Source organism: Hyperolius riggenbachi, chromosome 7 (assembly GCF_040937935.1).
Source record: "Hyperolius riggenbachi isolate aHypRig1 chromosome 7, aHypRig1.pri, whole genome shotgun sequence".
Classification (NCBI taxonomy): Eukaryota; Metazoa; Chordata; class Amphibia; order Anura; family Hyperoliidae; genus Hyperolius; species Hyperolius riggenbachi.
In genome coordinates, this window is record NC_090652.1 from 106,234,420 (window position 1) to 106,252,767 (window position 18,348).

Below are 18,348 nucleotides of genomic sequence, written 5' to 3' on the forward strand. Positions count from 1 at the left end.
TGACCATACTGCAGAAGAGCATGATCTTTCCAGGGCTTATACCTTTAAAAATTCAGTTATTCGTACCATTAGAAATGCAGCCCCATGAGGCGTACTTGAGTGTGTGAAGTCCTGTCCCAGTGGTGATGCTGTGGTGTTGTGTCTTGTAGGATCTGTGTGAGAGGCATGAGAAAGGAGTGTTACACAAGCACCAGAAAGCTTTGCACAAGTACAGCCTGATGAAGAAACAGATGATGAGCGCCACTGTCCAGAATAAGGAGGCGGAGTCTGTGGAGCAGCTGGAATCTCGCATTGTGGAGGTAAGTGCAAATGAAAGAATAATTTTTTTATCCTCTTCTGTGTAGATGAGCAGGACCGGCGCTACCATAGACTCAAAAAGGGGCAAATGCCCCGGGGCCTCTGACCTATGCTGGACCCCCCAGGTGGTCTTTCAGACTGTTCCCATATGCTTGCATGTTCAGTTCAGCTGCAGTGGCAGGCAGACCCACATTGGCCAGGGGGGAAGGGGGGCCACCTTTCATTCAGTGATTTAGGGCTGGTCTGGTGTCTGGCGTATTCAGGTTTGTTGTTGTAAGGCAATGTGAAACACAAGGCTAGCTGATAAAAGTGCAATTAGAGGGCAGGCAAGCTGGTAAATATACACAGCATGATGCAGAACTTGCCTGGAGGGTCCGTGGGCAAACCTCTGTCTTATCTCTCCCCATTGTTAAAATAACTACAAGTGTGGATAAGGTGTTATACAAGTAGAAAAGTTTTTGACAGTCCATAGACTCCAGGAGGGCTGCTTTCTGACTTGTGTGAGAGAACGACAGAGACAGGAATCCTATTACAGGCAAGTAGCCTCTGTGTGTTGTGAGAATGCAATACAGATGAGCGCTCTGCTCCATCTCAGGCTATTCTCAATTTCTCTCAACTCCTCCTCTTTCTGGGCTAGTGCAACGCCAAAATCACAATAGAAATCACTAGCAATTTGTGAGTGCGATTTTATGAAACGATTTTCAGAGCGATTTTTGAATGAATCGCTCAAATGCTACATGCAGTGTGTTTGTGATTTTGAAAAAATCACAACGCTGCTGTGCGAACACCTTCATAGGGTAACATTAGCCAAGTGCTTTCCAAATCACTGTCGATTTGAAAAATGCTCAGAAGCCCTCTAGGTTGGCACCTGCCCTCCTTCATTCACCTTTGTTTCCCTCTTCCCCTATTGCTGGCTGGCTGTGTCTTCTTGTCATACAGGAAAGCTAAATAAAAGTGCAATCCTGGTGATTTTTTTTTAAATGTCTGAATAGTTGACTGAATAGCTTGTTGGAACATGGCATACGTAGCTTTCTGGGACATTCTTGGGCGACACTCTTATTTTCTTTACTTATTGATTCTGCTAGTATGTCTCTGTTCTGGTCCAAGGGGGGTGTCCACCAACAAATCTCTGCAGAGGGGCCTGATGTAGTTACACCCCTACCCAGCTGCCTTGTAATAACTCACCTGTCCCTGCAGCAGCTCCATCCCGTGCTCCCTCTTCAGCCACACTGCCTGCCTCTATGACCCTGTGCATGTTATTTACACGTAACGTGTGCCGGATGGAGGAGACACGGGCAGCAGGGCAGCAGGGTTGAAGGCAAAGCACGGGATGGAGCAGCTGATACAGGTGAGTTATTACAAGGCAGCTGAGCTACACAATGTGCGGGGGCCATGGGAGAAGTCTATGCAAGACCACAAGGGGCAGCAGTGGGTTCGGGGGCTAACTTCGCTGGGGGGGGATGTAGGGGGACCCCAAGTTACTTTTGCCTCAGGGCCCCCGTGTGGCTTAAACCGCCCTGTAGATGAGCTCCCAACTGAATTTATAAACTTTGAACTGATTATGGTAATTTTTTGTGTGCAGAATCATATTAGTATTTGTAGATTTGTCTTCAGCCAACATGTATTTGAAGTGGTTAGCGTGCTAAGTAGGCATGTTACTATTAGATACTCACCTAAACAGAGTGAAGGCTCTGGAACCCATAGATCCCATATAGAGCCTTTTTGGCCCCGTCTCCACTGTCCAATCGCAAATTATTTGACCTGCAGTTTGAGTACGTCTTTGGCGCTCCTCGGGCAGCCTTTGGAAATACTTGTATCCCCATACACCCCATACATTCGCAGTGCAGATGCATCGGTCTTCAGAAGCACTTGGGATGTGAGTGCTTTTTAAGCCTTCAGAGGAGTCCCAAAGTTGCCAGTTTTGAACGGGTATCTTTTTGTTTTGCTTTTATAGATTGTTGTATTTTTGCAATGCATTGTTAAATTGTATTTTTCTTTTGCACAAAGGTGAATGAATCAGGGTTCAGTAAATAAATGTAAAAAATGAATGGATCCTTGAACTGTTAGAAAGTGGTGGAAGACACCACAGCATGATCAGGGAGCAGAGTGGAAATAAAGCGTCTCCTCCTCTTGAAAAAAGCAGAGTGACGCCTGCTATACTGGTGGGGGGTCTATCAGGGGAGTCCTCTGTCCATCTCTGCGGAACATGCGGAATCCAGCGCAGGAGACTTGGGCGCAGGCGGCGCCACCATAGGCCGTAATAGGTATTACGGCTATAGTGGCGCACAGGGAGTAACTTCGGCGCTGTCAGAAGACGGATCTGAAGTTACTTTTAAACTCTCTAATTCGGCCTCCAGCAATTGCTGGAAGCCGAATTATATCATTCCCCACCATCCATGGCAGCCTGGTGGGGGAATAGTATTTATCACGGCCGCGACTTGTGCAGCAGCAGCAGGATAAGCCATATACCGGCTGTATCCTGCGCCCAAGTCTCTCACGCCGATTCCTCTCCTGCGCCCAATTCTCCCCCGTCCATTCATCTCAGACGCCTGTCCATAGTCTGCACAAGTACCTTTTTATCCTGGATGAAGTATTCCTTCACACTGTGCACTTAATTTACACTCTATAGGCTGCTCCCTGATTTTGCTGCAGGGTCTTCTTCCACTTTGATTTGCTTATTTGTTGCACTAATAACACTTGTTGCATGTGCACACATTCCTGTACAGCACAGCAGTGGCACACACAGGCACAGGTGGACGCAGACACCTGCAGTTTTATTAGATATGATTTTTGGTTTGTGCACGAACACTTTAAAACTGCTCAAGGACTCATTCATTTTTCATGTTTTCACTGTACCTGGGTTCATTCACTTCAAGGATCAATTTTGATCACCTGATGACATACGTTTATTTAATCTATACGGATTGCAGGGCGCGTACTGACATTTGAAGGTTATGCGCATTGTGGCAGAGACTTTTGTGGGCTTTTATCTTGTTAGTTAATATTATGAATTGATTAATCATGGAGTATGTGCTGTATTTATTGCTATTATTATCACGTTTGTACCTATACTTTTTGTGGTGCTATTTTCATGTGTTAATTTTTTCTAGTAGTGCATTTTTACTTCCATTTGCTATATTTCTGCCTTGTATATCCCATGGATCACAATCCTGATTTCTCTTGCAGCAAGAGAATGCCATCATCGTTATGGAGCTGAGGAACTACTTTTCCCTGTTCTGTCTGCACCAGGAGACACAGCTCATCCACATCTATCTTCCCCTCACCTCCCACATCCTGGGGGCATTTGTGAATTCACAGATCCAGGGGCACAAGGAGGTTTGTTGGCTTCCTGTTATTACACCTTAGATGTATTGAGATGGGGATAAGGCACATGAGCTGTTCTGAATATAGATTCCTTTCCCTTAAATGCACTTGGAAACTTTGCTGCACAGTCTGATGATTAATGCAAATTTATAGCACTATTGCTTTTGCCCTCTTGCAGTTATTTCTGCATCAGGGCTGTGGAGTTGGTACAAAAATCATTCCACTCGGACTCCTCAGTTTATGAAACCACGGACTCCAGGTCCCCAAAAATTACTCAGAATCCAACTCCACAGCCCTTGCAGGGCTATGGAGTGGGTGGAAAAATCATCTGACTCCAAGTCAGACTCCTCAGGTTATGAAACCACCGATTCCAGGTACCTAGAATTGCTCAGATTTCCACTCTAAAGGCTCATACACACCTCAGACTATAGTCTTTGGAAAATGAAAGATCACAGACCAATCTTACCACCCTTCATGTAGTATGAGAGCCATACCTTCACAGTCTTTTCTATGGAGCTGAATTCCACATCAGAAAAAAATCTTTGTAAGATGCTGCACACACAGATGCTGTACAGACACAAAAGATCAGTAACTGCAAAAGATCTGTTCCTGCCAAAGATCCGCTCCTGCAAATTGCATTCATAGTCTATGATATCTGCAGATCATCGAACACACCTTGTTTAACTGACATTCATCTGCATATCTGACAATCATCTGCAGATCTGAAAATCCATCCTGGTGAATCTGATCTGCAGATGAATGCCAGTTAAACAAGGTGTGTATGGTGATCTGCAGATATCTTAGACTATGAATGCATTTTGCAGGAACAGATCTTTGGCAGGAACAGATCTTTTGCAGATACTGATCTTTTGTGTCTGTACAGCATCTGTGTGTGCAGCATCTTGCAAATATTTTTTTCTGATATGGAGTTCAGCTCCATAGAAAAGACTGTGTAGGTATGGCTCTCATACTACATGAAGGGTGGTAAGATTGGTCTGTGATCTTTCATTTTCCAAAGACTATAGTCTGATGTGTGTATGAGCCTTTAGACTATGTTGGCTTAAATTGAATTTTCATTCAGGAAGAGGCAAGCTCACTGTAATGTTCCCTCCCATCAACTCAACATGATGGGACCTGTGGAGTGGAATGGGACATCACATTTAGGATAAAATGCATTTAATTTCATGTAATGAGGTAAATATTCCTAAGCACACTGTTTTTCCATAAAAATATCATTGTTACACAGGAGATGCTTTGTTTCTATTATTATTAATTATTATGTAATGACATTTTCCATAGGGTTTACAGAGTTTACACTAAATATATTTCAGGTCACAAACTGTCCCTCGGAAGAGCTCTCAATCTAATGTTCCTAACACAGTCATAGTCTAATTCCCTAATAATGGGGAACCCAGCTAGTCTATCAATATGTTTTTGTGATTGTGAGGAATCCGAAACCAAAACTTTGGAGAATATACAAAGTCCATGCTGATAGTGTCCTGGCAGCTGGAGCTGAATCTAATGTTCCTAACACAGTCATAGTCTAATACCTCCACCACAGTGTTCGGTCAATGTAGGGGGAACCCAGCTAATCTATCAATATGTTTTTGTGATTTGTGAGGGGTCCGAAACCAAAGATTTGGAGAATATACAAAGTCCATGCTGATAGTGTCCTGGCAGCTGGAGCTGAATCTAATGTTCCTAACACAGTCATAGTCTAATACCTCCACCACAGTGTTCGGTCAATGTAGGGGGAACCCAGCTAATCTATCAATATGTTTTTGTGATTTGTGAGGAGTCCGAAACCAAAGATTTGGAGAATATACAAAGTCTGTGCTGATAGTGTCCTGGCAGGGATTGAACCTGGAGCTGAATCTAATGTTCCTAACACAGTCATAGTCTAAAGCCCAGTCTACACGATACGATTCTGTGTACGATTCAATTACGATTCTATTTACGATCCGATTAAATCTGACATGTCCGATCGGGATTCGATTAAATTCGTCTTGCCATTGTTTTGCAATGGCAAATCAAATTAAATTGAATCGAATCCCGATCGGACATGGTGGATTTAATCGGATCGTAAATAGAATCGTAATCGAATCGTACAAAGAATCGTATCGTGTAGATTGGGCTTAATACCTCCACCACAGTCTTCGGTCAATGTAGGGGGAATCCAGCTAATCTATCAATATGTTTTTGTGAAGAGTCCGAAACCAAAGATTTGGAGAACATACAAAGTCCATGCTGATAGTGTCCCTGCAGGGATTTAACCTGGAACTCTAGTGCTACAAGGTGATCAATTTCAGCAGCCTATGTAGTATGAGGGTTTACCCACACAATCTGCACATACTGTAGTATTCAATATCTAATGGCTCTCAAGCCGCATAGAGGTAGTAAAACTGATGAGTGATTGGCCAATATTAACTGAAAGTGTGTACCAGGCTTTAAGGTGCATACAAACATCCAATTTTGATAGGTCAATGTAATACCCCAGCAGATTTTGAATGCTGTGGACAGATTGTGTAGGTAAGCTCTCATACTACATAGAACTGGTAAAATTAGCCAATCATTGGCCAAACAAAATTGGATGAGTGTGTGCACCCTCAAGTAGGTAAAGTAAAGACAAAAACATAATTTAGTAAAGACAATAACAACAAGAATAACTCCCATTAAGAGGATTTGGAAGAGTTTTAGAAATGGGCACACATGTTCTATAACCTACATTTTGAAGTCTGCAAGGTAATTGGCTATTTTTTATTTCTACAAAAATGGGCCATTTAACTAGTGTGGGTGGAGGGAAAAGTATGCCACAGATGATTTAAAGGGATTTTGAGCAGTCAGTAAAAATGACATTGGTACTTACCTGGGGCTTCCTCCAGCCCACCGAAGGCCATTCGGTCCTCAGGCATCCTCTTAGCTCCTCTCCCGGTCCAGCTGGTGGCTCCGTTACCGGCGACTTTCAGGCTGAAGGTCTGCTGTACACTTCCTGGACGGGGACGTTCCGCGTCATCATGCCAATCCGCGTCATCATGCCAACCAGCGTGACAGTCCTGCTTGTTTATGGTTTTCTAGCTCTGAACCGGGCATGTGCAGGACTGTCACGCCGGCTGGCGTAATGACTGGTAGCAGCCGGTGTGATGACGCGGAGCGTCCCCGTCAGTGTTGCCAACTCATCCCTTTAATTACTGACACATATGAATTATACAGGTTTTGTGGCTAGGTAGATGTAGTTAAGGCACTGATTATGTGTAAGAAGCCCCAGAACCTGTATGACTTAGATGTGTCAGTAATTAAAGGGATGAGTTGGCAACACTGGTCCCCGTCCAGGAACTGTACGGCCGACCTTCAGCCCGAACGTCACCGGTAACTAAGCCCCCAGCGAGACCGGGAGAGGAGCTAGGAGGACCTCGCGGCCTACAGTGGGCTGGAGAAAACCCCAGGTAAGTACCAAATTCATTTTTATTGACTGCTCAGGGTCCCTTTAAAAAACATCTATACGAAAATTGAATGTTTGAATGACATTTGTTTTTTTGTTTTTCCTGTTTGTTTGTTTTTTAGATGACCCAAGTCTGGAATGAACTGAAGCCAAAACTGAATTGTCTGTTTGTGGGATCCTCCAGTTTGTCCACCCCCCCTCTGTCGCCAGCGGAGCATAATTTCTTTGCTCGTTAGAGCCATATCCAGTGTGACACAGATGGAGAAGACTCTTGGAGAGTATTTTTGTCATATATTATCTATCTGCCACATTGCTTGGCTCTTACTCTGCCCAGGCTGACTTTGAGGAGTTCCGGTCAGTGTGAAAATGGATCCTTGTGATCGCTAAGGCACATGATGACATCAGCACTTACACATTTAGTGAAATGTAACTTCTCAAGATTCTTAAAATGGTAATCTGCCATCAAATTGTGTTCCCATTGCACAGATGCCTTCTAAACACCGGAGGCATCGCATTCCACAGGGTACCCATACATCTGGCTGACAGACCAAGAGATCTGATCTAATCTGTTCGGAGAGAGATCTGTTGGCTGCCATAAACCGCAGGGTGATTCAGCCTCGTTACGCTGCATTCGTCGCTGCCCCCCTAATGTTACCCCCCCCCTGTGTGCATGTATACTTTACTAGTCCGCTGTTGCCTGCTGTAGTGCCCATGCATTTACCTCTTCCTCCATTTGCGTCTCACACACTGCCAGGGTATCACACATGCCATGTGCTATACACCAGCAGCGTGTGAGGTGCAAATGGAGGGAGGTGGATGGGCACCGCAGCGGCCGACAGCGGACAGGTAAAGTGTAAATATGTGTGTGTGGGGGGGGGGGGCACATCGACAGGGTTCCGTCACGTTAGTTGATTGCCCCGATATCGCACACTGTTCCTACTGCGCATCCAATCGAGCACGTCGGCCTGAGATTTACCAGCATGTCCGATCAATACATGCGACCAATTTCGGCCCAAAATTGGTTGCATCATCGATCAGGCATTCTCCTGGTGGCACCGATTTTTATCCGAGTCGGATGGTCATTTGGCCACCAAGTTGAGTAATGTATGGGTACCTTTAGTTTCCTAAAAACCTATGCATACAGTAGAATGTAAGTTATCTGTTGGGAAATGTTGCAACACTAGACTCTTCCAGCAGGTGGAGCTGTAAATGAAGTTGGGAATGTCAGCTCTTGGTTCCAGTAAAGGTAGCTGGAAAGCTGATGGATGGAGATGTTACAAATAATCTCTGGGAGTGATGTATGAAAATACACACTAGCAGTAACACTAATGATAAAGTAATATAAAAAAGAATTTAAATATCCATAATTATTATAAACTGTGCAAATGATATGTAGGGAAATAATGCAATGAATACACTAGCTTCCTGTTTGTTCGGAAGATTAAAATGCTTGGGTCACTTCTGGTGCTCGTTCGGAAAAGGCAGCCATTTTGTTGGTTAGATTAAAGTGGACCTGAACTCTTCCACAGAAGGAAAACATGTAGAAATGCACCCTGTATATATTTAGAGAGTTGAGCCTGTCTAATCCCCCCTCATCTGTGACTAATCATCACTGTAATTTGATCTCTCAGTTTTGTTAGCTGGCTGCCTTGGCAGAGCAGCTCATTTGTAAACACAGGATGTTAACCCTATCTCTGCTTCCATGAAAGCAGAAAGTAGACACACTGCAGATTTATTGCAGGATTTGTATCAGCTGTAACAAACAATTTTTCTTTAAAGGTTAGTATGCTGTTGCTTATTTTTTTTTTGAGCAGAGAGGAAGTTCTGAGTTCAGGTCTGCTTTAATTGTACAGCAAATCAAGCCTAGGAATTGATGGCATAGCAAAATCATTTGACAGGAAAGGTTTCTTCAATTTATTAGAACAAACGGCTGCTTTGTTCTGGCGAACAGGGAGGCTAGTTAAATACAGAAAAGTAGATTTGCCTTACACAACGAACCTGTATGCATTTCCAATAGGGTCCTTTAATGCTATGGCTTTTCCTACAATGAGAAGCTTAGAAACTGATCAAATATATCATTGTGGGCTAGAGGCAATTCTATCTATACTGCTAATCCTGATGCTGGATATTTGAAGAGATGAAATATATAATGTATATATCCTTAACAATGCACTTGGCGACAGATGGAATGAAGCTATTACATATATAAATAGACTGGTGAGTCTAATTTCAGTATTACTTCAGGGGACCTCTAATGCTGGTGTTCTCATTATTTCAGTAATTATCTACAATGGTCTTTTAAAGGGGATTTTACCTATCTAGCAGAAATGGAATAAGATGAACTGGGGTCCTAGGCAAGATAGCAGAGTGCCCACTGCCGATGGTCTACTGACTTTTTTTAATAAGACTTGGTGGGGGCTAGTATCTACCAGACCCCTAATTTCTCTCCAGGCCCTAGGCAACTGCCTAGAATTGCTTTGTGGATGATCTGGCACTGCCTCCTACACCTTGAGGAAAGGCATATTCATCCCAAAGCCTAACAGCTTATTTGTATATTCTCAGTTCTACCAAACAGGGCTGTGGAGTCCGAGTCGGAGTTGAGGAGTCGGAGCAAATTTGAGTACCCAGAGTTGGAGTCAGTGATTTTATAAGTCGGGAGTCGGATGATTTTTGTACAAAATCCACAGCCCTGGTAAGTATTAGACTAAGGAGTCGGAGCTATTTTGGGTACTCGGAGTTGGAGTCGGTGGTTTCATAAACTGAGGAGTCGAAGGCTGAAGATTTTTGTACCGACTCCACAGCCCTGCTACCAAAGTCTGTATATATTACAGAGAGACTTTTTTTTACAAATATTTCCTCTGTTGGGAATAATCTGTCATTTCTATTAATACTGACTGTGGCAGTGGCAGAGGAACCAGCAACTAACGGTGCGGATCCTGTGCATACAGTCGTGCTATGCATTACTGGACTGGAGACTTGGAATCTGGTACACAGAGTCAGTGCTGTGTTCTGTAACCATGGCAACCATATCAAACAAATTTATTAATAAAGACTGTACAAAGGAAAAGAGTGTGCCTTAGGCTGGCCACTAACGGTCCAATTTCTAGCGAAAAATCGTTCGAGCCATCAGAAATTCTGATTGGATTGGTTGTAAATAATCTTCATTGGTAGACACAATCGATTATGAATGAGTGAAAAAAATGTCGCCCAAATGAATTTTCGTCGAACGAAAATTTGGATTTTCTTGGTAGTCGTGATAGATAGGAAGCAAAGATTGGTTAGTTGATGGTGTAGTGAACGATTTTTCGTCCGATCAGAATTTCTGATCGCTCGAACGATTTTTCGCTAGAAATTGGACAGTTAGTGGCCACCTTAAGGCTGTGTTCCCACTACACTACCAGCGGGAGGGGATGATATATTGTCCGCTCTGCTGGTTCGCAGTGATGTGGTTGGACCCTGGGGCAGATGCGTTACCTTTATAGGCTATATTGGGGAATGCATCCGCCTAGCCTGGGATTTTTGCAGATGGCACAAAGTCCGGCCCACTTCCTGCCACGCATACTGCGGATCCATTACAGCGTGACAATGTGAACGGCTCCTATACTGTATATAACATTGGATTTGTTCACTCTCCGCTTAGCAATTAGAGGAGAACGTATGAAGAAAGTCCGCTCTAGTGGGAACAGAGCCTTATTGCAGAGTAGATTAGTAGGTTGAAAAGCTGTGCGTTCAGAATCTGTGGTAGTTTACATCCCCTTTAAACTCACAGTTGTGTTTGCTGAGATAATATTGCGGTGCACCAAGTGCATTATTTAGCGCCAATCAGAATGACACTTTTACGACAATCTGATTGCTTGCTAGGAGATGCTGCAGATCTTATTTTCATTGTATCATTATTATGCTGCATGCTGCCTTAATAATTCTGCATAAGCACAATCTTGTGTCTGGGAGATGCTATGTCCAGGCTGTGCTCGTGCAGGAAGTGACTTATTTCTTATTCCGGTATATGTATCTTGCCATTTGTGCCTTTTCAGTGCTGTTACACATTAATGACTGCACAATACACACCTATGAGATAGTTAAAGGGAAATTCTGCTTTCGTTTTATGATTGCCATGAACCAGCATCAGTGTTGCATAAGTTGTGGTGTTTTTTAATGTTTTTGAAATGATCTTTTTTTTAAAAAAATTGCAGCCATTTATGAACATCTAAACCTCATTGAAAGGTCATTTTCTGAAACTGATAGATAGGTCAGGTTGTTCCTCTTTGCAACCATGGCAGTAGCATTCTGTTTGGAGTACTTACTAGCCAGACTATCCCACTTAGCTGCACAGAGCAGGACATATTCCTCATTTTTTAACACCTGCATTAAGCTGATGACTGACAACTCGGAACACTTACGTAGTTGCTGATAGAAGCATTATGAAATAACTATGTCTTATATGCACATAACAATTATGCTAGCTGGAATAATGCTTTATGTTGATCCCTGCAGTATTAAGGGCTTAAAGAGGACCTCAGGTAAAAATGACAGAGCCTTAATGATGGAGGAGGAGGGGGTGGGGGTATTAGGGTTAAATACGTACCTCTTCTGGCATCGTCCCTCCAGGCAGGTGATCGCTCTGCCCCCCTCAGAGATGTGGCCCTGGCATTTTTTTTTTTCAATATTGCCCCGAGGCTCTGGCCAACCCCGTCTGCGTTGCCATGGCCTTCCCCCAGATCGGCAGCGGCTGCCTAACTGGTGGCTGTCAAGCTGGGGGACAGGCCACAGCAACGCAGGTGGAGCATTCGTCAGTCTCTAGAAACATGGCTGCAACTGCTTTCTTCCTATGAAAGGGGTGGAGCGTCGCCTATGACCCGATGACATCAGATCGGGTACGTATTTCATTTAAGCCTGACCACACACACGGCAGGATCTCTCATTTTTACCGAGGTACTAAAATAGTTTTGGTTTTTTTTTAACAAAAGTGGAATACCCTTTTACAGGGAGCCTGGTGTGAGGTGAGGTGGGGTACCACTAGTGTCCTCCTTCAGAAACTACCAGCTGCCTGTCTGTCTGAAGTCAGGGCTCTTAATCTGGAGGCTGGTTACAATTCAGTAGATGGTGATTCTGAAGGATCGGCCTGACACACAGACAATCAGTAATAAATCAGCCATGTATTTCTTTCATAATGGGTTTCCTAATTGGAGAATAGATCACTTTATAAGTGGCAACCCTGAATCTCACGTTGGCTCATATAAGATTGCATCGTGATTCGCTGTTACAGTGCGCCACTGCCATAGATTACATGGTAAATACAGTGTTATCCCTAATCATAGTTGTCATTTCCATCTGGAAGTCATGTTTTTTTGGTATGCAAATTATTGTATTGTTGTTTTATGCATCTGTATTCTGTATTACCTCATTGTTTGTATTGTTGCGTTTTGTAGTTGTGTGTTTTTTTTTTTTAAGGAATAGCTGTATATTGGTATGTAACCATGCCCTCCCGGTGATGCTTAGCCTAGGCTGTATAGCTATGCGGAATTCTCCTCCCAGGGCATTCTGGGAGACCAGGCATTTCTGCTGGCTTCAGAATTCTCAGAACAACAAACATTCCATGGAGCTGCACCGAACAGGGCTAAAAATGCCATCGCCTGTGATAAATTTCAGAATGTACCGGTAAATCAGTGTGTGGAAAGATTTTAGAATGGGCAAACAGACTAAAGCATTTATAAAAAAAATATTGTAAAAAAAAATTGTATTGATTACTTTATATTCACTAAGTAATACCCAGATAGCTTATGGTGACCCAGAACCACTAGGAAAGTATTAAGGGCTAAAATAGATCAAAAAGCCCTCTATTAAAAAGCAATGCCAAATGGCAAAATGACATTCGTTCTATTTACTACAGTTCCTCGTTAAGCTAAATGGCTGCATTGGAAGCAGTGGTGTTTTTGGAAGCCAATACCTTCTGATGACAGCACTATACTTAGATGAATTAATGTTATTTATGGAATTTGCATTTATTGTATGGCATTAGAATACCAACACAACCAATAACATGGCTGCCTCCACCATGTAGATGAAGGCTACCATTAGAATTTTTGAAGGGGAGACTCTCTTGAAGAACCAGTTATCGTAGATCATTTTTGCAGCTTTGAAATTATGAACATTATGGCAAAACATCCCTTTTTAATTGGTCACTACTACAGTGTTACAATTCAGCTTCCTAAATAGTATTTGCAAAAAAGATTTGAGTAGTGCTAAGGACTTTTTTTTTTTTTTTTAAGAAATATTAGTGTTATTACAGCAATACTGATTTTTTTTTTGTGCCCTAAATTAAGTTTTAAGGCGCTAATTATACCATTGCTACACCATTTGCTTTACTTCACTGGTAAAAAAAATCCTATTGCCAATTTTGTATTGCCAGAGCTAAAATGTTAATAGTGCAGTAACCAGTTTGAAAGCAGAAATTCAGTTGGCTGCTACAGGTTATTACAGGCATTAATATTACTATTATGCAGCCTCGCTACCCAAACACAACCCACAAGCCACTTTCTGGTGAGTCTGGTACCCGCACCCTGATTAAATCAAAAGGGGTACCTGAACCCGATCCACATTTCAGGTAACCTGCGGGTACCCGACCTGATGCCCTGTGTGGGTCTAATTTTTCAGACCTGCACCCACAGCCCCTCTACCGCATCCGACCAGCAACCCGCTTTTTGGTGAAGCTGGTACCTGCACTGCATCCACAGACCCGCTACCCGCACCCGACAAAAATCGAAACGGGTACCTGAACCCGGCCCGCATTTCGGGTAACCTGTGGGTACCCGACGACAATGCAGGCCTCTAATCTGCAGTCCTTTACCGTTTGTACCGTTAATGGGCACCTGTACAGCCATGGCAACCTTCATAAATAAATAATAATTTATAAAAAAAAAAAACACAACTTAAAACTTGCCTTAAACATTCTTTGCTGCCACACAAGTGTATTGCTGGCTTAGAAATTATTCCACTTTCTAGCCGAAGCAACAACGCCCTCTGTACTCTGTTTGAAGTACTTTTGCAACAAGTCTACAGAAACTCCAGCCTTGTTGCTGCAGGAGTAATTCTCTAATCAAGCTTGAAGCAAACCTGAAGGATTAAAAAAAAAAAAAATAGACATACCAAAAACTGTAGAGGGAAGCCTCTGGATGCTCCCTTGATGTCCACAATCCCTCCTCTGTAGCCGGGACTCTCTTCCTCTTTGCCGCCGTGCTCCCTTCTGTGTACGGGTGTGGCCACGCTGCGCAGGCGTGGCCGCAATCCTACACTGGAGAGCGCAGCTGTAAGCGATATTTAACATTGACAAGTATTGTAAAATTAGTCCCAGGGTAGGAAGATGGGGGAGCCTCGGGACTACCCAGACGCTTTCCCCTACTGAGGTATCTAACTTTTTTCCATCACTTCAGGTACAGTTTACAAAATGTTTACCATAAATCCTTTTGACTTGGATGTCCTTCACAGAAGGAGAATTTCCCTTTAGTGCAAAAAAAAAAAAACACTACTTGTGTGAAAGGTTCACTAAATCAGGGCCATGAGCCTTAAGGTGGCCACACACCATACAACTTTTTATATATTTTTTTCCTGAAAATTGCAATAAATTTTTCTGGTTGATTGTAACATTTGAAAAATCTGGCCAGTGTATCACACAGGCGTTCAATTTTTACCCAATTATGAAAAAAAAAGATTGAAAAAAGGCCACCTTAAGGCCTCTTTCCCAGTGGGACGTTGCGTTTGATGTGCCGTTAGTCGCACAACGTGCCCCTAACGCAACGCATGTTGGTTTTGAAGTTGGACGTTATTCTAAACTGCGTTGTGTCTCTTGGTGTGCCGTTTTCGTTGCATACTGATGGAACGAAAACTGCGCATGCGTCACATTTAAAAAAAAAACATTACTGAGCTTGTGCAAACAGTCCAACGCAGCTAATAACGCTTATAACGCACAGCATGCAGCACTTTCTAAATATTGCTACACGTTACACACAACGCAACGTGAGCACTGTGAATGACGCACATACTTTGTGTTGCTGTGCGTTAGTCTGCGTTATTACTTTTTATAACGTGCGACTTTAACATCGCACTGTGAAAGTAGCCTTAAAATGTCCCTGAAGTGACATATCTTGATGATTTTAACTGCAGTTTCACATTAAGACCTGGTTCACACATAAATCTGCTCATGTCTGGTCTGGTCCAGTTCTGTCCTGCTAGTTTTGTATCAGTTTAACCTGACCAGACCAGAAATGTACACCTTTTATGTGTGAACACACCCATAGAAACCCATGCAAAACTGACAGGACTAGACCGGACCGGTAATGTACAAATTTATGTGTGAGCACAGCCATAGAAACAAATGCAAAACTGATGCCAACTGTCAGAAACTAACAGGACACCTTTGTATGTGTGAACCCAGCCTAGCAAATATGTTTGCTTTGTTTTACTGTAGCTGGATGCATGTAAATACAAAGTGTGCTACTGGAATTGCAAAGTAGAATGCACACATAGAATTCTATATAGAGGCTTATATCAGGGACCAAAAAAAGACAATTTATATCAGAGTTATACACATTCTATTTTTTACTTGTACATAATAAATATATTCTATTTACCAGATCTGTGCCTTTTTAAAAAGTATGGAAATGTTCTTTTGGGAATAAGAGGCAAGCTAAAAAAAATTACAAATGGAAGGACATGATATACAAAACAGTCTGTAATCATAATATAACGGCTAAGATTGGCTGCTGAAAGGACTATATCTAATGGGCTTAGCTACTGTATACAGTATATCTGCTATGCTATTAAAGGGTCAGTCCATTCTGATATTTATTTGGTAGTTGCTATCAAACTGAGTTTTTATGGGCAGTGTGCTCAGATTTCTGCTATTTAGACCGCTAGTGCACCTGAGGCTGAAAGACGCCCCAAGTAAGTATAAATCCTTTCATGCAATTTGTTTCAGGTACACTTTGGGGCCCGTTTCCACTATCGCGAATCTGTATGCGTTTCCTGCATGCAAATTCGCGCAGCCAATACAAGCGGATGGGCCTGTTTCCACTTGTCAGTTTTCCTGAGCGTTTTTCTGTGCAGGATTTTTCTGCACAGCAGAGCCCTCAGAATTCGCTTGCGTGTGGAATGCATGCGAATCGCCGCTAATGTATTTGATAGGGAAATCGCCTGCGTCTTGGGTATGCGAATTTTCATGCGAATTCGCATGGAAATCAATGGAAAAGCACACCGGCACTGCCATGGTTAAATTCGCATACAGCGTCATTCGCATGAAAATTCGCATACACCCGCGAATTTTTACCGCGGCGATTCGCACCGCACAAGTGGAAATGGGCCCTTAAACAGAATTAACTAGGAGTGAGACTCTGATGTAGGTGAAGTAATGTTTGGAAATGTCAAGGAATGATCACCTATGGGCCCATATACAATTAACTTTTTTTCTCCTGAGTTTTTACAAGATTTTTTTTTGTCTTGTATTTAAAAATAACTTTTCAGTCATTTGCAATTGAAAATGTACCAACAAATAGGTGAAAAGTACTATCGAAATTATTTTGAGCATTTTCTTGCTTGCTGGTGGTTTAAAAGGCATTTTATTTACAAGTTGTGAAAATGTTAACTAGGAGAAAACTCAGGTGAAAAAGTTAATTGCATATGGCCCATGGAGTCTCCAATAATTACTTCTGGGTAGCAATATAAAGTCAACCCCCGTAGAGCAGGCTTACAGCAAAATGGCTATGAAAAAAATAGCTGATATGCAACTGCTTGTGTGAAAAAACGCATTCCACTTAGTTTTTTTGTTTTTGTTTTCGTCTTTATAGAAGGGTTTTTGAAAGAAAAATGAAAAGGTTATAACTTAGAATATTTTGTTTGAGTAAAAATAATAAAATGGGAGCAGCTGAATTGCTGATTGTTGCCTATTCCTTATATTGTCAGTCTAATATGCCAAGCACTATCACCAGTTCATAAAGTATAGTACTGGTTATTGCACTCCAAAGAGAGATGAAATACTGCTAGACCTATATAAGCTAATGAAATATTAATGTATATAAAATATATTTGTAATAAATGCATATATAAAATCCTGGAATAAAATATAGGAAGTCTGGAAATGTTGTGTGCTTTATTTTTGTGAGATTTTCCTGGGAAAAAAAAGTATGTAGTCTTTATCCTGTGACATGTAGAATTATAAGACTTGGATTTAAAAAGAACCGGAAGTGAGAGTGATATGGAGGCTGCCATATTTATTTCCTTTTAAACAATACCAGTTGCCTGGCAGTCCTGCTGATTTCTTTGGCTGCAGTAGTGTCTGACTCGCACACCTGAAACAAGCATGCAGCTCATCTAGTCAGGTTTTTGTCACAAACATCTGATCTGTATGCTTGTTCAGGGTTTATTGCTACCTTTAAAGGGATACTGTAGGGGTCGGGGGAAAATGAGTTGAAGATACCCGAGGCTTCTAATGGTCCCCCACAGACATCCTGCACCCGCGCAGCCACTCACCGATGCTCTGGCCCCGCCTCCGGTTCACTTCTGGAATTTCAGACTTTAAAGTCTGAAAACCACTGCGCCTGCGTTGCCGTGTCCTCACTTCCCGTGATGTCACTAGGAGCGCACGGTGCAGGCACAGACCACACTGGGCCTGCACCGTGCGCTCCTGGTGCCATCAGCGGGAGTGAGTACATGGCAACGCAGGCGCAGTGGTTTTCAGACTTTAAAGTCTGAAATTCCAGAAGTGAGCCAGAGGCGGGGCCGGAGCATTGGGGAGTGGCTGCGTGGGCGCAGGATGTCTGTGGGGGACCATCAGAAGCCCCGGGTAACTTCAACTCATTTTCCCCCGACCCCCCTACAGTGTCCCTTTAAGTTGGGGTACATCAGAACCTCCACCTAATGGCTGCCCATGACAAATACTGCAATTTATATAAGTATAGATTTGTCAAGGCACCTTGTAATGGGAAGGGCAAAAACACTCATCCCTTCATAGGGTAGTCCAGTGCACCCAATTTCGACACTTGTATGGTTAAATAGACAATTTCTTTGAAATGCCACGGCAAACTTCTGCAGTACAAACTTGATTAAACGTTATTGGCACAAAAATAGTGCCTTTATAAAAACTCTCTTATCAAGAATTCAATCCTCATGATCAGCAATAGGACACATCAATAACCTTCATGAGACTGACAAGATATGTAATCTGGCTTGACGTAATGAGCAGTTAGTTTCAGGCAGAAACTATAACTGCTAATTGAGATTGAACTCCTCTACTATTT

General features: G+C 42.7%; 1 protein-coding gene across 1 annotated transcript in view; it reads left to right on the plus strand.

The window, feature by feature from the left end:
- The window catches only part of SNX8 (sorting nexin 8), a 52,918-nt gene extending 35,728 nt beyond the window's left edge, over positions 1–17,190 (plus strand). Inside the window, exons 9-11 of the mRNA XM_068244489.1 lie at positions 150–299; positions 3,484–3,633; positions 7,183–17,190. Of these exons, the coding sequence (XP_068100590.1) occupies positions 150–299; positions 3,484–3,633; positions 7,183–7,296 (414 nt within the window). The 3' untranslated portion in view covers positions 7,297–17,190. The remainder of the gene's footprint in view (positions 1–149; positions 300–3,483; positions 3,634–7,182) is intronic.
- The last annotated feature ends 1,158 nt before the right edge of the window (positions 17,191–18,348 follow it).